This window comes from Ranitomeya imitator, chromosome 1 (genome assembly GCF_032444005.1).
Source record: "Ranitomeya imitator isolate aRanImi1 chromosome 1, aRanImi1.pri, whole genome shotgun sequence".
Lineage (NCBI taxonomy): Eukaryota > Metazoa > Chordata > Amphibia > Anura > Dendrobatidae > Ranitomeya > Ranitomeya imitator.
This window is the reverse complement of record NC_091282.1, coordinates 696,472,121-696,496,928: the sequence shown is the minus strand read 5'-3', so window position 1 is coordinate 696,496,928 and position 24,808 is coordinate 696,472,121. Positions and strand designations below refer to the sequence as shown.

The window sequence follows — 24,808 nt, the reverse complement described above, 5'->3', positions numbered from 1 at the left end:
TAGAATGGTGTCACTTTTGGGTATTTTCAGCCATATAGACCCCTCAAACTGACTTCAAATGTGAGGTGGTCCCTAAAAAAAATGGTTTTGTAAATTTCGTTGTAAAAATGACAAATCGCTGGTCGAATTTTAACCCTTATAACTTCCTAACAAAAAAAAATTTTGTTTCCAAAATTGTGCTGATGTAAAGTAAACATGTGGGAAATGTTATTTATTAACTATTTTGTGTCACATATCTCTCTGGTTTAACAGAATAAAAATTCAAAATGTGAAAATTGCGAAATTTTCAAAATTTTCGCCAAATTTCCGTGTTTATCACAAATAAATGCAGAATTTATTGACCTAAATTTACCACTAACATGAAGCCCAATATGTCACGAAAAAACAATCTCAGAACCGCTAGGATCCGTTGAAGCGTTCCTGAGTTATTACCTCATAAAGGGACACTGGTCAGAATTGCAAAAAACGGCAAGGTCTTTAAGGTCAAAATAGGCTGGGTCTTGAAGGGGTTAAAGATTAAAATATGTACATATGTATGTATATTGTAGAAATTTGGGCTATCTATATCAAACACTGCTGCTGGGCTCTATATGTCAGAGGCTTCTGCTGGGCTCTATATGTATGAGAGGCTTCTGCTGGGCTGTATATGTTTATGAGAGGCTTCTGCTGGGTTGTATATGTATGAGGGGCTTCTGCTGGGCTGTATATGAGAGGCTTCTGCTGGGCTCTATATGTCAGAGGCTTCTGCTGGGCTCTATATGTATGAGAGGCTTCTGCTGGGCTCTATATGTATGAGAGGATTCTACTGGGCTGTGTATATATGAGGGGCTTCTGCTGGGCTGTGTATATATATATATATATATATATATATATATATATATATATATATATATATATATATATACTAGCTGAAGAGCCCGGCGTTGCCTGGGCATAGTAAATATCTGTGGTTAGTTATAGCACCTCACTTCTCTTATTTTCCCATCACGCCTCTCATTTTCCCAATCACATCTTTCATTTTCCCCCTCACACCTCTCATTTTCTCCCTCACTCCTCTCATTCCCCCCTAACACTTGTCATTTCAACCTCACATCTGTCATTTTCTGATCACTCCATTATTTTTCCTCACTCCTCTCATTTTGCACTCACACCTTTTCATTTTCACCTCACACCTCTCATTTTCACCTCATCACCTCAGTATATACATGTTTGTCATCTCCCTTATATATAGTATACATCTGTAAGTAATCTCCTGTATATAGTATATACCTGTATGTCATCTCCCCTGTATACCGTGGGCAGCACGGTGGCGCAGTGGTTAGCAGGACAACATCTGCAAAGAGTTTGTATGTTCTCTCCGTGTTTGCGTGGGTTTCCTCCGGGCACTCCGGTTTCCTCCCACATTCGAAAGACATACTGATAGGGATTCTAGATTGTGAGCCCCATCGGGGACAGTGATGATAATGTGTGCAAACTGTAAAGCGCTGCGGAATATGTTAGCGCTATATAAAAATAAAGATTATTATTATTATATACCTGCTGTGTGTCATCTCCCCTATATATAGTATATACCAGAATGTCATCTCCTTCTATATATAGTATATACCTGTATGTCATCTCCTCCTGTATATAGTATATACCTGTGTGTCATCTCCCCTGTATATAGTATATATCTGTGTCATCTCCTCCTGTATATAGTATATACCTGCATGTCATCTTCTATATATAGCATATACCTGTATGTCATCTCCTCCTGTATATAGTATATACCTGTAGGTCATCTGCTCCTGTATATAGTATATACCTGTGTGTCATCTCCTCCTGTATATAGTATATACCTGTATGTCATCTCCTCCTGTATATATATATGTACCTGTATGTCATCTCCTCCTCTATATAGTATATACCTGTGTGTCATCTCTCCTGTATATAGTATATATCTGTGTGTCATCTCCCCTGTATATAGTATATACCTGTGTGTCATCTCCTCCTGTATTAGACCTCGTTCACACGTTATTTGCTCAGTATTTTTACCTCAGTATTTGTAAGCTAAATTGGCAGCCTGATAAATCCCCAGCCAACAGGAAGCCCTCCCCCTGGCAGTATATATTAGCTCACACATACACATAATAGACAGGTCATGTGACTGACAGCTGCCGTATTTCCTATATGGTACATTTGTTGTAGTTTGTCTGCTTATTAATCAGATTTTTATTTTTGAAGGATAAGACCAGACTTGTGTGTGTTTTAGGGCGAGTTTCGTTTGTCAAGTTGTGTGTGTTGAGTTGCGTGTGGCGACATGCATGTAGCGACTTTTGTGAGATGAGTTTTGTGTGGCAACATGCGTGTAGCAACTTTTTGTGTGTCGAGTTGCATGTGACAGGTTAGTGTAGCAACTTGTGTGCAGCAAGTTTTGCGCATGGCGAGTTTTGTGTGGTGCCTTTTGAGTATGTGCAAGTTTTGTGTGAGGCAAATTTTGCATGTGTTGCAACTTTTGTGCATGTGGCAATTTTTCCGCGTGTGCAAGTTTTGCGTGTGGCGAGTTTTCCATGAAGTGAGTTTTGCACTTGTGGCGAGTTTTGCAAGAGCCTAGTTTTTGCATGTGGCGAGTTTTGAGCGGCGACTTTTGTGTTTCGACTTTTATGTGGCGAGGTTGGAGAATGTGTGGTGAAATGTGTGCTGAGGGTGATATGTGTTCAAGCACGTGGTAGTGTGTGGCGCATTTTGTGCGTGTGTTCATATCCCCGTGTGTGGTGAGTATCCCATGTCGGGGCCCCACCTTAGCAACTGTATGGTATATACTCTTTGGCGCCATCGCTCTCACTCTTTACGTCCCCCTTGTTCACATCTGGCAGCTGTCAATTTGCCTCCAACACTTTTCCTTTCACTTTTTCCCCATTATGTAGATAGGGGCAAAATAGTTTGGTGAATTGGAAAGCGCGGGGTTAAAATTTCACCTCACAACATAGCCTATGACGCTCTCAGGGTCCAGACGTGTGACTGTGCAAGATTTTGTGGCTGTAGCTTCGACGCCTCCAACACTTTTCCTTTCACTTTTTTCCCCATTATGTAGATAGGGGCAAAATTGTTTGGTGAATTGGAACGTGCGGGGTTAAAATTTCGCCTCACAACATAGCCTATAATGCTCTCGGGGTCCAGACATGTGACTGTGCAACATTTTGTGGCTGTAGCTTCGACGCCTCCAACACTTTTCCTTTCACTTTTTTCCCCATTATGTAGATAGGGGCAAAATTGTTTGGTGAATTGGAACGCGCGGGGTTAAAATTTCACCTCACAACATAGCCTATGACGCTCTCGGGGTCCAGACGTGTGACTGTGCAAAATTTTGTGGCTGTAGCTTCAACGCCTCCAACACTTTTCCTTTCACTTTTTTCCCCATTATGTAGATAGGGGCAAAATTGTTTGGTGAATTGGAACGCGCGGGGTTAAAATTTCGCCTCACAATATAGCCTATGACGCTCTCGGGGTCCAGACGTGTGACTGTGCAAAATTTTGTGGCTGTAGCTGCGACGGTGCAGATGCCAATCCCGGACATACATACACACACACATACACACATTCAGCTTTATATATTATATATATATGTATATATATATATATATATATATACTGTATTGTGTATATGTGTGTGTGTGTATATATATATATATATATATATATATATATATATATATATATATATATATATATATATATATATATATATATATATATATACAGTACTATGAAAAAGTTTGGGCACCCCTATTAATCTTAAGCTTAATGCTTTATAAAAATTGTTTTTTTTGTAACAGCTATTTCAGTTTCATATATCTAATAACAGTTGGACACAGTAATGTTTCTGCCTTGAAATGAGGTTTATTGTACTAACAGAAAATGTGCAATCTGCATTCAAACAAAATTATATATCAGAAGCTGCTGTTGGGCTATATATATATATATATATATATATATATACAGTGGGGCAAAAAAGTATTTAGTCAGTCAGCAATAGTGCAAGTTCCACCACTTAAAAAGATGAGAGGCGTCTGTAATTTACATCATAGGTAGACCTCAACTATGGGAGACAAACTGAGAAAAAAAAATCCAGAAAATGACATTGTCTGTTTTTTTTATCATTTTATTTGCATATTATGGTGGAAAATAAGTATTTGGTCAGAAACAAAATTTCATCTCAATACTTTGTAATATATCCTTTGTTGGCAATGACAGAGGTCAAACGTTTTCTGTAAGTCTTCACAAGGTTGCCACACACTGTTGTTGGTATGTTGGCCCATTCCTCCATGCAGATCTCCTCTAGAGCAGTGATGTTTTTGGCTTTTCGCTTGGCAACACGGACTTTCAACTCCCTCCAAAGGTTTTCTATAGGGTTGAGATCTGGAGACTGGCTAGGCCACTCCAGGACCTTGAAATGCTTCTTACGAAGCCACTCCTTCGTTGCCCTGGCGGTGTGCTTTGGATCATTGTCATGTTGAAAGACCCAGCCACGTTTCATCTTCAATGCCCTTGCTGATGGAAGGAGGTTTGCACTCAAAATCTCACGATACATGGCCCCATTCATTCTTTCATGTACCCGGATCAGTCGTCCTGGCCCCTTTGCAGAGAAACAGCCCCAAAGCATGATGTTTCCACCACCATGCTTTACAGTAGGTATGGTGTTTGATGGATGCAACTCAGTATTCTTTTTCCTCCAAACACGACAAGTTGTGTTTCTACCAAACAGTTCCAGTTTGGTTTCATCAGACCATAGGACATTCTCCCAAAACTCCTCTGGATCATCCAAATGCTCTCTAGCAAACTTCAGACGGGCCCGGACATGTACTGGCTTAAGCAGTGGGACACGTCTGGCACTGCAGGATCTGAGTCCATGGTGGCATAGTGTGTTACTTATGGTAGGCCTTGTTACATTTGTCCCAGCTCTCTACAGTTCATTCACTAGGTCCCCCCGCGTGGTTCTGGGATTTTTGCTCACTGTTCTTGTGATCATTCTGACCCCACGGGGTGGGATTTTGCGTGGAGCCCCAGATCGAGGGAGATTATCAGTGGTCTTGTATGTCTTCCATTTTCTAATTATTGCTCCCACTGTTGATTTCTTCACTCCAAGCTGGTTGGCTATTGCAGATTCAGTCTTCCCAGCCTGGTGCAGGGCTACAATTTGGTTTCTGGTGTCCTTTGACAGCTCTTTGGTCTTCACCATAGTGGAGTTTGGAGTCAGACTGTTTGAGGGTGTGCACAGGTGTCTTTTTATACTGATAACAAGTTTAAACAGGTGCCATCACTTACAGGTAATGAGTGGAGGAAAGAGGGGACTCTTAAAGAAGAAGTTACAGGTCTGTGAGAGCCAGAAATCTTGATTGTTTGTTTCTGACCAAATACTTATTTTCCACCATAATATGCAAATAAAATGATAAAAAAACAGACAATGTGATTTTCTGGATTTTTTTTTCTCAGTTTGTCTCCCATAGTTGAGGTCTACCTATGATGTAAATTACAGACGCCTCTCATCTTTTTAAGTGGTGGAACTTGCACTATTGCTGACTGACTAAATACTCTTTTGCCCCACTGTATATATATATATATATATACACACTCACTCACACACACACACACACACACACACACACACACACACACACACACATATATATATATAGGGGCTGCTGTCGGGCTGTATATATCAGAGGCTGTTGCTGTGCTGGCTGTATACAGAATAGAGGCTGAGGGGCTGTATAAAGTGTATACACAGCACTATACTGTAAACAGGTCCACACTATATACATACAGTATACACAGACACACTGTAATGCAGGACATAGTGTGGACTTGTATATACAGTATGGTACTTTGTAAGACAGGAGCTGCAAGAAATATACACAGAGACACACAGACGGACAGACACAGATCATACTCACCCACCGCGACACTGTGAAGACTGACCCACTTCACCTCTCGATCTTCAGTGACTGAAGATCCAGAGTGAAGTCCTGCTGCTCTCCGCTCCGACGTCGTGGCTCCACCTCCTTCCTCGAAGGTAGCTGAACAAACTCTCACCTGATCTAATCCAAGAGCGATCATATAGCTGAATAGGTACCGCCTAGAAGCTTCTGTTGGGATCGGAGAAGGCTGCCGCATGCCATAAGCTAAGCAATAGGTACAGGGAGGGTACTAAGGAAGTCTGGCTAGGCTAGCCAGGTCAGTGGATGCTGACGCAGGTCAGGTGCCATGACTCTGCCGCTCTGTGCCAGCCACTGAGATGTAGGACCGTATCCTACTGCCCACATAGTATATGACACTGCCTATGTAGTATACAGCACAGAGCCACGCGGTATGTAACACAGCCCACGTAGTATAAAGGAGTGTGGGCACATATCCCTGTTAAAAAATAATTAAAATAAAAAATAGTTATATACTCACCTCCTGGGATCCAGCGGAGCTCCAGCGATAGGCGCGCGGCTGCCGCCATCTTCCTTTCCCAGGATGCATTGCGAAATTACCCAGATGACTTAGCTAAGTCTTCTGGGTAATTTCGCAATGCATCGCTGGGAGCGGAAAATGGCGGCAGCCGCGAGCGGCTCAGCGGACAACGGAGGGTGAGTATAGCAGTTTTTTTGTTTTTTTAATTATTTTTAACATTACATTTTTTTACTATTGATGCCGCATAGGCAGCATCAATAGTAAAAGATTGGGGACACACAGGGTTAATAGCGGCGGTAAACGAGTGCGTTACCTGTGGCATAACGCGGTCTGTTACCGCCGGCATTAACCCTGTGTGAGCAGTGACCAGAGGGGAGTATGCAGGCTGTTGTGAATTCTGTTGTCAAGCTCCCTCCTGTGGTCATGAATGGTACTTCGGCTGGTTCTGTCCATGGGCTTCCTCTGGTAGTTGTGAGTGGGGCTGCGGCTTCTGAGGTTCCTTCCACAGGTGACGAGGTTAATTCGTTTGCTGGCTGCTCTATTTAACTCCACCTAGATCGTTGCTCCATGCCACCTCTCAATGTTCCAGTATTGGTCTAGTTCACTCCTGGATCGTTCTTGTGACCTGTCTTCCCAGCAGAAGCTAAGTTCCTGCTTGTTTTTCTCTGGTTTGCTATTTTTCTGTCCAGCTTGCTATTTTGATTGTTGTCTTGCTTGCTGGAAGCTCTGGGACGCAGAGGGAGCGCCTCCGCACCCTGAGTCGGTGCGGAGGGTCTTTTTGCGCCCTCTGCGTGGTCTTTTTGTAGTTTTTTGTGCTGACCGCAAAGCTACCTTTCCTATCCTCTGTCTGTTCAGTAAGTCGGGCCTCACTCTGCTAAATCTATTTCATCTCTGTGTTTGTAATTTTCATCTTTACTCACAGTCATTATATGTGGGGGGCTGCCTTTTCCTTTGGGGAATTTCTCTGAGGCAAGGTAGGCTTTGTTTTTCTATCTTTAGGGCTAGCTAGTTCCTTAGGCTGTGTCGAGTTGCATAGGGAGCGTTAAGAGCAATCCACGGCTATTTCTAGTGTGTGTGATAGGATTAGGGATTGCGGTCAGCAGAGTTCCCACGTCTCAGAGCTCGTCCTATATTATCAGTAACTATCAGGTCATTCCGTGTGCTCTTAACCACCAGGTCCATTATTGTCCTGACCACCAGGTCATAACAGTACAGGTGGCCCAAAGTACTAATGCATCTCAATAGAGGGATAAGAGAAGTTCTGAGACCACTTTTTTTTTCTTTGCAGTGTGTTTTGTCTCTCTTTTCCCCTTTACCTCTGGGTGGTTCAGGATACAGGTGTAGATATGGACATTCAAGGTCTGTCCTCTTGTATGGATAATCTCACTGCAAGGGTACAAAACATTCAAGATTTTGTGGTTCAGAATCCAATGTTAGAGCCTAGGATTCCAATTCCTGATTTGTTTTTTTGGGGATAGATCTAAGTTTCTGAATTTCAAAAATAATTGTAAACTGTTTCTTGCTTTGAAACCCCGCTCCTTAGGTGACCCTGTTCAACAAGTGAAAATCATTATTTCTTTGTTGCGTGGTGACCCTCAAGACTGGGCATTTTCCCTTGCGCCAGGAGATCCGGCATTGCGTGATGTTGATGCGTTTTTTCTGGCGCTCGGATTGCTTTATGATGAACCTAATTCAGTGGATCAGGCAGAGAAAATCTTGCTGGCTCTGTGTCAGGGTCAGGATGAGGTAGAGATATATTGTCAGAAGTTTAGGAAGTGGTCTGTACTCACTCAGTGGAATGAATGTGCCCTGGCAGCAATTTTCAGAAAGGGTCTCTCTGAAGCCCTTAAGGATGTCATGGTGGGATTTCCCATGCCTGCTGGTCTGAATGAGTCTATGTCTTTGGCCATTCAGATCGATCGACGCTTACGTGAGCATAAAGCTGTGCACCATTTGGCGGTATTATCTGAGCATAGACCAGAGCCTATGCAATGTGATAGGACTTTGACCAGAGCTGAACGGCAAGAACACAGACGTCGGAATGGGCTGTGTTTTTACTGTGGTGATTCCACTCATGCTATCTCCGATTGTCCTAAGCGCACTAAGCGTTTCGCTAGGTCTGCCACCATTGGTACGGTACAGTCGAAATTTCTTTTGTCCGTTACTCTGATCTGCTCTTTGTCATCTTATTCTGTTATGGCATTTGTGGATTCAGGTGCTGCCCTGAATTTGATGGACTTGGAGTTTGCTAGGCGCTGTGGTTTTTTCTTGGAGCCCTTGCAGTATCCTATTCCATTGAGAGGAATTGATGCTACGCCTTTGGCCAAGAATAAGCCTCAGTACTGGACCCAATTGACCATGTGCATGGCTCCTGCACATCAGGAGGATATTCGCTTTTTGGTGTTGCATAATCTGCATGATGTGGTCGTTTTGGGGTTGCCATGGCTACAGGTCCATAATCCAGTATTGGATTGGAAATCTATGTCTGTGTCCAGCTGGGGTTGTCAGGGAGTACATGGTGATGTTCCATTTTTGTCTATTTCGTCATCCACCCCTTCTGAAGTCCCGGAGTTTTTGTCGGATTACCGAGATGTATTTGATGAGCCCAAATCCAGTGCCTTACCTCCTCATAGGGATTGCGATTGTGCTATCAATTTGATTCCTGGTAGTAAGTTTCCTAAGGGCCGATTGTTCAATTTATCTGTGCCAGAGCACGCCGCTATGCGGAGTTATGTAAAGGAATCCTTGGAGAAGGGTCATATTCGCCCGTCGTCGTCACCATTGGGAGCAGGGTTCTTTTTTGTGGCCAAGAAGGATGGTTCTTTGAGACCTTATATTGATTACCGCCTTCTTAATAAGATCACAGTCAAATTTCAGTACCCTTTGCCGCTGTTGTCTGATTTATTTGCTCGGATTAAGGGGGCTAGTTGGTTCACCAAGATAGATCTTCGTGGTGCGTATAATCTTGTGCGTATTAAACAGGGCGATGAATGGAAAACAGCATTTCATACGCCCGAGGGCCATTTTGAGTACCTGGTTATGCCATTCGGGCTTTCCAATGCTCCATCAGTATTTCAGTCCTTTATGCATGACATCTTCCGAGAGTACCTGGATAAATTCCTGATTGTATATTTGGATGATATTTTGGTCTTCTCGGATGATTGGGAGTCTCACGTGAAGCAGGTCAGAATGGTGTTCCAGGTCCTTCGTGCAAATTCTTTGTTTGTGAAGGGGTCAAAGTGTCTCTTTGGAGTTCAGAAGGTTTTATTTTTGGGTTTCATTTTTTCCCCTTCTACTATCGAGATGGACCCTGTTAAAGTCCAGGCCATTTATGATTGGACTCAGCCGACATCTCTGAAGAGTCTGCAAAAGTTCCTGGGCTTTGCTAATTTTTATCGTCGCTTCATCAGTAATTTTTCTAGTGTTGCTAAACCGTTGACTGATTTGACCAAAAAGGGTGCTGATGTGGTCAATTGGTCTTCTGCGGCTGTGGAAGCTTTTCAGGAGTTGAAGCGTCGTTTTTCTTCTGCCCCTGTGTTGTGCCAGCCAGATGTTTCGCTTCCGTTTCAGGTCGAGGTTGATGCTTCTGAGATTGGAGCAGGGGCTGTTTTGTCGCAAAGAAGTTCTGATGGCTCGGTGATGAAACCATGTGCCTTCTTTTCTAGAAAGTTTTCGCCTGCTGAGCGCAATTATGATGTTGGCAATCGAGAGTTGTTGGCCATGAAGTGGGCATTCGAGGAGTGGCGTCATTGGCTTGAAGGAGCCAAGCATCGCGTGGTGGTCTTGACGGATCACAAGAATTTGACTTATCTCGAGTCTGCCAAACGGTTGAATCCTAGACAGGCTCGTTGGTCGCTATTTTTCTCCCGTTTTGATTTTGTGGTTTCGTACCTTCCAGGCTCTAAGAATGTGAAGGCTGATGCCCTGTCAAGGAGTTTTGTGCCCGACTCTCCGGGTGTTCCTGAGCCGGCGGGTATTCTCAAAGAGGGGGTAATTTTGTCTGCCATCTCCCCTGATTTGCGGCGGGTGCTGCAAAAATTTCAGGCTGATAGACCTGACCGTTGCCCAGCAGAGAAACTGTTTGTCCCTGATAAATGGACTAGTAGAGTTATCTCTGAGGTTCATTGTTCGGTGTTGGCTGGTCATCCTGGAATCTTTGGTACCAGAGATTTGGTGGCTAGATCCTCTTGGTGGCTGTCTTTGTCGCGGGATGTGCGTTCTTTTGTGCAGTCCTGTGGGACTTGTGCTCGGGCTAAGCCCTGCTGTTCTCGTGCCAGTGGGTTGCTTTTGCCCTTGCCGGTCCCGAAGAGGCCCTGGACGCATATCTCTATGGATTTTATTTCGGATCTCCCTGTCTCTCAAAAGATGTCGGTCATTTGGGTGGTTTGTGATCGCTTCTCTAAGATGGTCCATTTGGTACCCTTGTCTAAATTGCCTTCCTCCTCTGATTTGGTGCCATTGTTTTTCCAGCATGTGGTTCGTTTACATGGCATTCCGGAGAACATCGTTTCGGACAGAGGTTCCCAGTTTGTTTCGAGGTTTTGGCGAGCCTTTTGTGCTAGGATGGGCATTGATTTGTCTTTTTCCTCGGCTTTCCATTCTCAGACAAACGGCCAAACCGAACGAACTAATCAGACTTTGGAAACATATCTGAGATGCTTTGTTTCTGCTGATCAGGATGATTGGGTGTCCTTTTTGCCGTTGGCTGAGTTAGCGCTTAATAATCGGGCCAGCTCGGCTACTTTGGTTTCGCCGTTTTTCTGCAATTCTGGTTTCCATCCTCGTTTCTCTTCAGGGCAGGTTGAGTCTTCGGACTGTCCTGGTGTAGATACTGTGGTGGATAGGTTGCAGCAGATTTGGACTCATGTGGTGGACAATTTGACATTGTCCCAGGAGAAGGCTCAACGTTTCGCTAACCGCCGCTGCTGTGTGGGTCCCCGACTTCGTGTTGGGGATTTGGTTTGGTTGTCGTCTCGTTATGTTCCTATGAAGGTTTTCTCTCCTAAGTTTAAGCCTCGTTTCATTGGTCCGTATAAGATTTCTGAGGTTCTCAATCCTGTGTCATTTCGTTTGACCCTTCCAGCTTCTTTTGCCATCCATAATGTATTCCATAGGTCATTGTTGCGGAGATACTTGGCGCCTGTGGTTCCATCCGTTGATCCTCCTGCCCCGGTGTTGGTTGAGGGGGAGTTGGAGTATGTGGTGGAGAAGATTTTGGATTCTCGTATTTCGAGACGGAAACTCCAGTACCTGGTCAAATGGAAGGGTTATGGTCAGGAAGATAATTCCTGGGTCTTTGCCTCCGATGTTCATGCTGCCGATCTGGTTCGTGCCTTTCATTTGGCTCGTCCTGGTCGGCCTGGGGGCTCTGGTGAGGGTTCGGTGACCCCTCCTCAAGGTGGGGGGGTACTGTTGTGAATTCTGTTGTCAAGCTCCCTCCTGTGGTCATGAATGGTACTTCGGCTGGTTCTGTCCATGGGCTTCCTCTGGTAGTTGTGAGTGGGGCTGCGGCTTCTGAGGTTCCTTCCACAGGTGACGAGGTTAATTCGTTAGCTGGCTGCTCTATTTAACTCCACCTAGATCATTGCTCCATGCCACCTGTCAATGTTCCAGTATTGGTCTAGTTCACTCCTGGATCGTTCTTGTGACCTGTCTTCCCAGCAGAAGCTAAGTTCCTGCTTGTTTTTCTCTGGTTTGCTATTTTTCTGTCCAGCTTGCTATTTTGATTGTTGTCTTGCTTGCTGGAAGCTCTGGGACGCAGAGGGAGCGCCCCCGCACCGTGAGTCGGTGCGGAGGGTCTTTTTGCGCCCTCTGCGTGGTCTTTTTGTAGTTTTTTGTGCTGACCGCAAAGCTACCTTTCCTATCGTCTGTCTGTTCAGTAAGTCGGGCCTCACTTTGCTAAATCTATTTCATCTCTGTGTTTGTAATTTTCATCTTTACTCAGTCATTATATGTGGGGGGCTGCCTTTTCCTTTGGGGAATTTCTCTGAGGCAAGGTAGGCTTTATTTTTCTATCTTTAGGGCTAGCTAGTTCCTTAGGCTGTGTCGAGTTGCATAGGGAGCGTTAGGAGCAATCCACGGCTATTTCTAGTGTGTGTGATAGGATTAGGGATTGCGGTCAGCAGAGTTCCCACGTCTCAGAGCTCGTCCTATATTATCAGTAACTATCAGGTCATTCCGTGTGCTCTTAACCACCAGGTCCATTATTTCCTGACCACCGGGTCATAACAGCAGGCGCCGGGCACTGACTGCGGGGATCGAAAAAACCGTGGCCAACTACATTTATTTGTACATCTGAAAAAAACACAATCCTGAGAATATGTGGTCAAAGCAACATTTTTATTGTCTGTCTGCCTGCCTGCCTGTCTATGGATGTGCTGCAATGTATGTCTGAATACTGCATTTTTGCAATCCAGCCGCATACGTCCATCAGAACACACTGTATAAAAGTGAACTGAGCCTAACCTCCGCCTGTATTTGTCTTCACAAAGTAAACTTAAACACCCAGCTGAAGTCAGGGAAAAGCTTGTAGCCACTGAGGGACAATACTTTGAGAATGCTACTAATAAAAAAAAAAAAATTGGATATTTTATATCATTTAAATTACCTGGGAGTTTGTGGCTCCCAAAAACAAACTGTATCCCCACTATATAAATTATCTCGACCTTACAATGCTTTTCTGATCTTTGCATTCATTACCATAAATATTTGAATGTTTTGTTATTGTGGTGAAGGACATCTTGCTATTTTTTTGTTTTGTTTGAGGCTTGTGATTTTCGATAAAGGATGCTACATTTGTGCCACACAGTGGGATGTAATACATTCCCCCAGTCCTTCAGTACAGAGTCATCTGACTGAGCTGCGATCTAGCCGAGAGCTGCATTATGCTACGGTAGAAAATAACCAGGCCGACCCCTGCACTAGCCTGGGCGGTCTCCGGCAGGAGAGGTGGAGTGTGCAGTCTGACAGTGTAGACTCTTTGCTACAAATGTGTGTATAGAGATGTTTCCTCTACCCAAGCCTCCATAGGATATCATTTCCTGCAAGTTTATGAAGCAAATATGTTACGTTATCATATGTTTCTCTCTGCAATCATGAAGGAGACATAACACAGTGTAAGGTAAGAGCTATTCATTCCCGAATCTTCCACTAAAATGCAGAATCATTGCCTGAAATGTTTTGCTATTCAATTAAATTTACTGTTATGGGAAGTGGAAATGCTTGCTGCTTAGTACATCTTCAAGCATGGCAGCAAAATCAGGCCCTGTAATTGTGTGACCAACCCACAAGCCGCTCAAATCTATGTAACGTAATAAGTGTATCTTTTACAAGTACAGGAAAGATATATATCTTGGTAATGTGTTAGCCAGTAGATAGAAAAATATTTAGAATTGAGAGACCTGATGAAGAGACCTGTGTAGTCTCGAAAGCTTGCAATTTGTTACCATCTTTTCAGTTAGCCATTAAAAGGTATCAACCACTGAGGACTCTCAATTCGAAATATTTTTCTGTTACAAGTAGTGATGGGCGAACGTTCTCTGATAATGTCGCTAGGGTGTTATGTTAGTTTCTTGGGCATGCTCGGAAATTTTGTTTGAGTCCCTGCAGCTGCATGTTTTGCAGCCTGAACACATGCGTGGATTACCTGTTTGTTAGGGAATCCCCACATGCATTAAGGCTAACAGCCGCAGGGACTCACACATCTTATTCTTATTGTATCTTATTTTTTTTCATGTTTTGTTTGATGGGGTATATTTTGGTACAGGCTTATAAGCTGCATAGGTCGTTAAACCTGGCAAAAATATTGCTCTTGATTGTACATAAAGGAGTTCTCCACCGTTTGGGAACATATGCATGTATTTGGAGCTAAAAATCATTTTTAAAATTGGGATCCATTAAAAATATTGCACCATTTACCTTCTGTAACCTCTGTGGGGTACTGTCTATTGTTCGATGCAGAATAAGTTAACTGAGAATCTGTCAATGAGTTCGCTATGATGGTCAGATGGGTAGTTTGTAATTCTTATCTGTCTCTTTTCTGAGCTCTCAACTGATTTATGACCACAGACCATATTAAAGGTGAATGGCTTTTATATACTCTTTATTTCCCTGCACAAACGGCCCAACATTTGTAACAGAACCCAATTGGAAGAATTATCTTTAGTCCTAAATACTTGCACTAATGTAACAAAAAAAAAATTTCCCCAAAGCAGTTTGCTTTATTTTAATGTATATGACATTATGAATCCTTCTATTTAATCATTGGCATTTGCTGGTTCTTAGCCCTGTACTCCATCAACAGCAGGCAATAACCAGTGGATTGTTAGAACAAATTCACACGTTTCTGAAACACGGCCCCTGCTCGGATTCCAATAGCCGATCTGATTGGCAGGAGACCCATCGATCGGTGTGGGGTTTGTGATCAGACACCGACCAACAGGTCTTGGCTCAGCCTATGTTTTAACAACTAATCTCAACTCTTGAAATTTGAGTCACAGCTTCTCGCTGTTCCTTGTCTGTTTTTCATGTGTTCTTGTGGTTCTGATCCACATTTTGTTTTCACTATTTGCTATAATTAATGCTGAAAACCATACACTTATGTTACTCAATGTGGACCTAAAGCATGCCTTATGTAACGAGCCTAAAATAAGAAACTACATTTGGATATGTCCAGAAGACCATCCCGTAATCAAACTAGGTCTCAGACCAGATTTCATCATTTGATAGCCCAAAACTACTACTTTTTATTGGAGTTTTTGACGGTCGTGCCGAAGAGTTTTTACTGTAACCTTAATACTTTTTTTCAGTTCATTTGTATTAATGTGTGCTCTTCATTCCTAGCTTCTTCAACATCCAAATTGGCCCTATTTTTCTAGACCAGAATGCCAAGATTAACATTCAGTTTTCTAAGACTCTCTGCCCCCACCAAGGACATGTTGAGATTGAACGAGAAAAAAATCTGATGTACTGGTTAGTAGTCTGACAGAGAGTTGTACCCGAGTGTAGAGAAAACAGAGTGGTTATAATATTATGTAGGTGGGGAAGTTCAAGTGCCGGCTGGCCTCATTCAGCTTTGTCCTCAGCATCAGGGCCCTCATAATATACTTACCGTAATTACTGCCCTAGACCACAAAAACCCTCACAACTTACTACCCTACACCACCAGTGCCCTCATAATGTACTTCATTACTTCACTAGATCACAAAACCATTCATAACTTACTATCCTACACCATCGGGCCCTCATAATTTTACTTCATTACTGCCCTAGACTTCCAAGGCCTTCATAATTTACTTATTTATTTCCCTAGACCACCAGAACCCTCTTACTTTACTTCATTACTGCCCTAGATCACCAGAGCTCTCATAATTTACTGACCTAGACCACCAGAACCTCATAATTTACTTCATTACTGCCCTAGACCACCAGAGCCCTCATAATTTACTTCTTTATTGCCCTAGACCACCAAGGCCCTCATAATTTACTTCTTTATTGCCCTAGATCACCAAGGCCCTCATAATTTTCTACTTTACTGCCCTACACCATGAGGGCCCTCATAATTTACTTCTTTACTGCCCTAGACCACAAGGACCCCTCATAATTTACTACTTTACTGCTCTATACCACCATTGCCCTCATAATTTACTACTTTACTGCCCTACACCTCAAGGACCCTCATAATTTACTACTTTACTGCCCTAGACCACCAGGACCTTCATAATTTATTACCTTACTGCCCTACACCATGAGGGCCCTCATAATTTACTTTTTTACTGCAGTAGACCACAAGAGCCCACATAATTTACTTCTTTATTGCCCTAGACTACTAAGGCCCACACAATTTGCTTCTTTATTGCCCTAGATTACCAAGGCCCTCATAATTTACTACTTTACTGCCCTACACCACAAGGACCCTCATAATTTACTACTTTACTGCCTTATATCACAAGGACCCTCAGTACTACTTTACTGCCCTAGACCACCAGTGCCCTCGTAATGTATTACTTTACTGCCCTACACTACGAGGGCTCTCATAATTTACTTCTTTACTGCAGTAGACCACAAGGGCCCTCATAATTTACTTCTTTACTGCCCTACATCACGAGGGCCCTCATAATTTACTTCTTTACTGCAGTAGACCACCAGGGCCCTCATCATTTACTACTTTACTGCCGTAGACCACCAGGGCCCTCATAGTTTACTTCTTTACTGCCTTTGATCCTGGGCCCATTTACATTTACCTTCACTCACCTGCACAACCAGGAACTTTACCATTGACCAATTTACTGCCTTTTTGTCAGAAATTGTACCATTAATTGCCCAATTAGATGAGCTGGTCCACAGCATTAAATAATCGGCTAAATACAAGCCAATCAGCAGTTCTCATAGGCTTATGAACATTGATGGCTAATGCAATCGTTCAGTCCCCATACAGTATTATGTGATCGGCAGCACAACTCCTATTTGCATGGGGTGATGTGCTTTCAATAACAATGATTTTATGCTCGCTCATCAGATGATTGCCGACATTTTTATACCTGCAGATAATCGGAAATAATTTCTGCAAACACTCGGTCTATTGTCTTGTACTAAATAGGCCAGAACTTCTTTTCTGTTCTAAGCTACCAGGAAATTTACCATTGATCCCCTTCACTACCATACACCACAATCAAGTTTACTTGTAGCAGTGCAATAAAGTACCCCAGTGGTATTATTTAGGCATTATATTGTGATGTTATTTTGCCACTGTATGAAATAATTATGTGTTGGGAGACGAGTTGTTTTTGTTTAAAGAAGCATTCCGTCTCTCATTACATTTTTTTATCCTTCTAATATATTGGAGCCATCATATTATAGGAAGATTGGAGACGAATAGATCCGGCACACAGACCCGTTGATAAAATTCAGAAATGGCATGTCAACAGTGTTCTCTATGTTTTTAACCATGGCTTTACATGCCGGAATAAAGATTTTTGAATTTTATCAATGTGTCTGTGTGCCGGATCTATTTCTCTCCAATTTTCTTACAAGGCTGTATTCACCAGTGGAACTGGCACCCACCTGTGTTTCAGATTGGACTCGGCCTCTAACAAACCATTGACATGTATATAGTGATATTTTATTATGTAGCAATGTAACTCCCAATGTTTCCTTTGTTCAGTAATAGACATTCAGAGCCCCCGTCGGAGGAGCACCTGCAAGGGCTGAAAGAATTAGAAGCCACTTATAGAAAACAGATAGAAGAACAGCAGAAATATGTGGAGGAGCTGAAACGTCAGATCCAGGTGGCACAGGTGAAGGGAGAGAAGGAGCTGGAGCACGAGCAGTCTCTGATCAATCAGCAGATCCAAGAGAGTAAGACCTTACTCTGCATTATTTCTAATTGACCTGGGACGCTAAAACCTTCACATAGGATTCATATTTTGTATTAACATTTGTCATTTCAGTCGGTGAAACGTAAAATAGGAGCAGTATAGGTATGTATATATATACACATACAGTACAGACCAAAAGTTTGGACACACGTTCTCATTTAAAGATTTTTCTGTATTTTCATGACTATGAAAATTGTAAATTCACAGTGAAGGCATTAAAACTATAAATTAACACATGTGGAATTATATACTTAACAAAAAAGTGTGAAACAGCTGAAAATAAGTCTTATATTCTAGGTTCTTCAAAGTAGCCACCTTTTGCTTTGATGACCGCTTTGCACGCTTTTGGCATTCTCTTAATGAGCTTCAAGAGGTAGTCCATGGAAATGGTTTTCACTTCACAGGTGTGCCCTGTCAGGTTTAATAAGTGGGATTTCTTGCCTTATAAATGGGTTTGGGACCATCAGTTGTGTTGTGCAGAAGTCTGATGGATACACAGCTGATAGTCCTACTGAATAGACTGTTGGAATTTGTATTATGGCAAGAAAAAAGCAGCAAAGTAAAGAAAAATGAGTGGCCATCATTACTTTAAGAAATGAAGGTCAGTCAGTCCAAAAAATTGGGAAAACTTTGACAGTGTCCCCAAGTGCCGTTGCAAAAACCATCAAGCGCTACAAAGAAACTGGCTCACATGAGGACCGCCCCAGGAAAGGAAGACCAAGAGTCACCTCTGCTTCTGAGGATAAGTTTATCTGAGTCACCAGCCTCAGAAATCGCAGGTTAACAGCAGCTCAGATTAGAGACCAGGTCAATGCCACACAGAGTTCTAGCAGCAGACACATCTCTACAACAACTGTTAAGAGGAGACTTTGTGCAGCAGGCCTTCACGGTAAAATAGGTCCTAGGAAACCACTGCTAAGGACAGGCAACAAGCAGAAGAGACTTGTTTGGGCTAAAGAACACAAGGAATGGACATTAGACCAGTGGAAATCTGTGCTTTCGTCTGATGAGTCCAAATTTGAGATCGTTGGTTCCAACTACCGTGTCTTTGTGCGATGCAGAAAAGGTAAACTGATGGACTCTACATTCCTGGTTCCCATCGTGAAGCATGGAGGAGGAGGTGTGATGGTGTGGGGGTGCTTTGCTGGTGACACTGTTGGGGATTTATTCAAAATTGAAGGCATACTGAACCAGCATGGCTACCACTGCATCTTGCAGCGGCATGCTATTCCATCCGGTCTGAGTTAAGTTGGACCATCATTTATTTTTCAACAGGACAATGACCCCAAACACACCTCCAGGCTGTGTAAGGGCTATTTGACCAAGAAGGAGAGTGATGGGGTGCTACGCCAGGTGGCCTGGCCTCCATACTCACTAGACCTGAACCCAATCGAGATGGTTTGGTGTGAGCTGGACCGCAGAGTGAAGGCAAAAGGTCCAACAAGTGCTAAGCATCTCTGGGAACTCCTTCAAGATTGTTGGAAGACCATTCCCGGTGACTACCTCTTGAAGCTCATCAAGAGAATGCCAAGAGTGTGCAAAGCAGTCATCAAAGCAAAAGGTGGCTACTTTGAAGAACCTAGAATATAAGACGTAATTTCAGTTGTTTCACGCTTTTTTGTTAAGTATATAATTCCACATGTGTTAATTCATAGTTTTGATGCCTTCAGTGTGAATTTACAACTTTCATAGTCATGAAAATAAAGAAAAATCTTTAAATGAAAAGGTATGTCCAAACTTTTGGTCTGTACTATGTGTATGTATATATACGTATATGTGTATATATATATATATATATATATATATATATATATATATATATGTATATGTGTGTGTGTGTATGCATACATACACACACACACACACACACACACACACACACACACACACACACACACACACACACACACACACACACACACACACACACACACACACACACACATATATATATATATATATACATACTGTTTCTTTGTAGATGTAGTTACCTCCTCTGCCTGCATTGTAACCATTGTAGCCAAGCACATTTTTGCTTCTATTGATATGCTAGAGTTTTCTTTAGAATAAAATAAAAATATACATTTTTTTTAGAGGATTTTATTTGCTATAGGCATTTTATTGATCCCTGTTTAGACCGCCACCAATCAGCTGCAATCTGTCTTCGACTTTGCCACTAATGGTGCATTTACTTGTGCTGATTTTGGCCCATCCACTCAAGTTAACGAGTGCCGCTCAACTACAGTTAAGTCCATATATATTTGGACAGAGACAACATTTTTCTAACTTTGGTTATAGACATTACCACAATGAATTTTAAACAAAACAATTCAGATGCAGTTGAAGTTCAGGCTTTCTGCTTTCGTTTGAGAGAATCCACATTAAAATTGGATGAAGAGTTTAGGAGTTTCAGCTCCTTAACATGTGTCACCCTGTTTTTAAAGGGACCAAAAGTAATTGGACAATTGACTCCAAGGCTATTTCATGGACAGGTGTGGGCAATCCCTTCGTTATATCATTCTCAATTAAGCAGATAAAAGTTCTGGAGTTGATTTGAGGTGTGGTGCTTGCATTTGGAAGGTTTTGCTGTGAAGTAAACATGCGGTCAAAGGAGCTCTCCATGCAGGTGAAACAAGCCGTCCTTAAGCTGCGAAAACAGAAAAAACCCATCTGAGAAATTGCTACAATATTAGGAGTGGCAAAATCTACAGTTTGGTACATACTGAGAAAGAAAGAAAGCACTGGTGAACTCATCAATGCAAAAAGACCTGGGCGCCCGCGGAAGACAACAGTGGTGGATGATCACAGAATAATCTCCATGGTGAAGAGAAACCCCTTCACAACAGCCAACCAAGTAACCAACACTCTCCAGGAGGTCGGCGTATCAATATCCAAATCTACCATAAAGAGAAGACTGCATGAAAGTAAATACAGAGGGTTCACTGCACGGTGCAAGCCACTCATAAGCATCAAGAATAAAGGCTAGACTGGACTTTGCTAAAAAACATTTTAAAAAAGCCAGCACAGTTCTGGAAGAACATTCTTTGGACAGATGAAACCAAGATCAACCTCTAAGAGAATGATGGCAAGAGAAAAGTATGGTGAAGGCGTGGTACAGCTCATGATCCAAAGCATACCACATCATCTGCATGCATGGCTGCCAGTGGGACTGGGTCACTAGTATTTATTGATGATGTGACACAGGACAGAAGCAGCCGAATGAATTCTGAGGTATTCAGAGCCATACTGTGTGCTCAGATCCAGCCAAATGCAGACAAACTGATTGATCTTCGTTTCATACTACAGATAGGCAATGACCCAAAACATAAAGTCAAAGCAACCCAGGAGTTTATTAAAGGAAAGAAGTGGAATATTCTTGAATGGCCAAGTCAGTCACCTGATCTCCACCCAATTGAGCATGCATTTCACTTGTTAAAGGCTAAACTTCAGACAGAAAGGCCCACAAACAAACAGCAACTGAAAACCACTGCAGTGAAGGCCTGGCATAGCATCAAAAAGGAGGAAACACAGCGTCTGGTGATGTCCATGAGTTCAAGACTTCAGGCAGTCATTGCCAACAAAGGGTTTTCAACCAAGTACTAGAAATGAACATTTTATTTAAAATTATTTAATCTGTCCAATTACTTTTGGTCCCTTTAAAAACAGGGTGGCACATGTTAAGGAGCTGAAACTCATAAACCCTTCATCCAATTTTAATGTAGATGCCCTCAAATGAAAGCTGAAAGTCTGAACTTCAACTGCATCTGAATTATTTTGTTTGAAATTCATTGTGGTAATGCTGATAACCAAAATTAGAAAAATGTTGTCTCTCTCCAATCATGGAGACAGAACAATTGTTAATACGATTATTTTGTCCTGATCCAGTATCATACTATGGGCAGCACATTTCCTGTTTACAGAGCGATGTTCTGCCAATACAAAATTCATTTATTTTTGGACAACGTAAATGATCCAACAAGTGATTGACTACATGTTTAGACTTTGACTAGTGTTCCTACAAATGCTCATTTGACTTTTTACCACTACTCTAAATGCACCATTATTTGTCTTTTCTCGTGCAGAACAAGATAAATTAATGTGTCTTTCCACATTTTAAACAGCATTTTCTCTGGTATTTCTTTGAGGAGTGAGCAGTGTTACCACAGAGGCCAGATGTACCATCTTAGTGAATGTGATTAGCAGGTTAAAGATAAACTAGTGATGGATGAAATAAACTGTCTATAAGGATTTCACCTTCTGATGTTGTGCAAAGTCAGGCACAAATTCATATACTGTTTGATTAAATTGAGTTTGAAGGCTGCCAGTGAAGTAATCCAGATACTACTCCAATGTAATAGTGGGACAAGTGTATGGAACAGCCAAAAGAAATCTCCACAGCACAGCAGATCCAACATACGTTTATTTCAGATAAAATCTACAACGCGTTTCAGCTACACAAGCTTTCGGCAGGTATGACCTGGCATAGGTTGGTGTAGCCAAAATGCATTGTTTATTTCACCTGAAATAAACATATTAGTAAAACAGGATGATACCGCGCTAAAGGGAAATGTCTGTGCTGAGGAATCTATATACCAGTAGGTGGAGTATACAGAAGTTGCCCCTATTGATAAACTCCCTGCTGAGTCCCTGCTACATGTGATGGGAAAAAGTGGAAGGATAAGTGCACTGTGATAAATACTATGCTGAGCACAACGTGGTACCAGAGGTGTTGGCACTAACCAATACGAGTCTGACTCACCGAGGTCTGATGATAGACGTAGTGCCAGAGGTACCAAGGATCCGAGCGCCTGGAACGTGAGTCCAGCACATGAGACGCTGCTCCTGAGGAACAGGTACCGGGCGAGGAAGCCAGTGCCAGGTGGCAGCAGCCAAACAGGAAAGCGGTGAGTCGGCGTGGAAACCAGGAACGCCCCGGCCGGTGGCTTCCCTGGAGACAGTAAAGTAAAAGAGAGGGAGACGGGAGCACTCACTGTGTGACGTCACAAAAAGTGTGGAGCAACACTGGGACCAAGCAGACAACCGACGCGTTTAGAAGGAACGCAGTCCTTCTTCATCAGGAAAACCCTGTGACGTCACACAGTGAGTGCTCGGATCCTTGGTACCTCTGGCACTACGTCTATCATCAGACCTCGGTGAGTCAGACTCGTATTGGTTAGTGCCAACATCTCTGGTACCATGTTGTGCTCAGCATAGTATTTATCACAGTGCACTTATCCTTCCACTTTTTCCCATCACATGTAGCAGGGACTCAGCGGGGAGTTTATCAATAGGGGCAACTTTTGTATACTCCACCTATTGGTATATAGATTCCTCAGCACAGACATTTCCCTTTAGCGCGGTATCATCCTGTTATGCTGTGGAAGTTTCTTTTGAATGATGGGCAGAAAAAAATAAGCCTCCCAGCTCTGTTCTGTTACAGTAAGGTATTTTAGACCAGGCTTAACTATGATCCCTGAGCCAGGAAGTGATGCAATTTGACTGATGGATGTAGACTGCAGGCCATCATTTGGAGAATATTTATTTTTGTGTACTAGTTTGATAAGCGCGTCAAGTTTTGTTATACTTCTGCAAATGGTTAATATCTTGGTGCATTTTTTCTCAGATCAGCAGTGGCTCATAAAAGAGAAGGAGCGTCTGAACGCTTGTTGTCAACAAAAACAAGAATCATCATCTCAGACTGAACCAAAGACTTATGTGGAGGCTGAGGTTCAGAACTGTGTACAGACTGACATTCAGCCATCATTGGAAGAACAGGAAGGGAAGAAACTGGTGCAACTGGAGCTCCTTCGAAAATGCTCCTTACGTAAGGCAGAGCGAAGTGTCCGGAGCAAAAGGGTTAAGCTCCAGCTAGAGAGAATTATCAAAAAACAAAAACTTTTAGAGGCCAAGAAAACTCTCCAGCAGCTGCAGGCAGCTTGGTGGCTCAGTGATGATCTGGTGAAACCAACTCTTCCTCATGTTCCAAAGGTACAAGAGATTACAGCGCTGCACAGGAGTTGTAGTTCTCCATCTGGGTTCACATCCTACAGGAGATGCTCATTGCCTTGGACTTTAAAGACACTTCCTAATTCCTACAGGTAGGTACTGCCACCTTTTAGTGCAAAATAGTTTTTGGTTAGAATTTAGCAAAAATAATTGAAACAAAAATAATTTATTTCTCACATCAAACGTTTACAATGCGAGAACATGATTGTCAGGAAGATTTTGGTTTTTCAAATGCCTCGATCCTCTTTTTGCCATTACTCCCCTAGCACATGTTTACTTATGGACGTAGTGGTATGGTTGTGTTGGTCCTTGTCCCCAATAAAAATGGCATTTTTTTAAGCTATCTGATGTGCCAGTAATGAGAAATCTAACGAAAATGCATTATGCAAATCAGACGGAAGTGCATTCAGGGTCAGTGCACTTGAGCATTGACACCCCCCCAGTGCACTTCCAGCCTGATTTGCATATGGCTTCTACATTCAATTTTGTAATGGCTGGCAAATTGGATCTCTGATAAAAATGTCATTTTTATTCTGGGGCAAGTGCCTAAACAGCCATACCACTACTTTCATATGTGAAAATGTGCTGACATGTTCCTCTAAAGGAAAAAAAAAAAGAAGGGAAACTAGTTTAAGAATCCTTAGCTTGATTGATAGCTCACTGTCTAGTTTCATTCTCGGACATCTTATAAACAGCTAGCTATAAATTAAGCCAAAGAGGCTGGTGCCAGGCGGGGAAACAACCTGGGGAGGCAGAGGCTCCTTAAGTGCTCTGACACTCCCCCAGAGCACTTAATACCTCATTTGCATATGAATGAAAACACTAATAGAAGATTTAACGGTGTTGATGGATTTACATTTTAAAGACCTGCATGGTCATATTTGTGTTTTGGGGTGGATTTTTCTTACTTTCCCTTTTAAGGAGCCTTTTCCAAATTCATACTTCCCATTTTTGAGGCCACATGAATCACCTGACAAGTTTTTATTAAGGAG

General features: G+C 42.5%; 1 protein-coding gene across 1 annotated transcript in view; it reads left to right on the top strand.

The window, feature by feature from the left end:
- The window catches only part of STARD9 (StAR related lipid transfer domain containing 9), a 313,170-nt gene that overhangs the window by 238,271 nt on the left and 50,091 nt on the right, over positions 1–24,808 (top strand). Inside the window, exons 21-22 of the mRNA XM_069730886.1 lie at positions 17,597–17,790; positions 23,434–23,908. Of these exons, the coding sequence (XP_069586987.1) occupies positions 17,597–17,790; positions 23,434–23,908 (669 nt within the window). The remainder of the gene's footprint in view (positions 1–17,596; positions 17,791–23,433; positions 23,909–24,808) is intronic.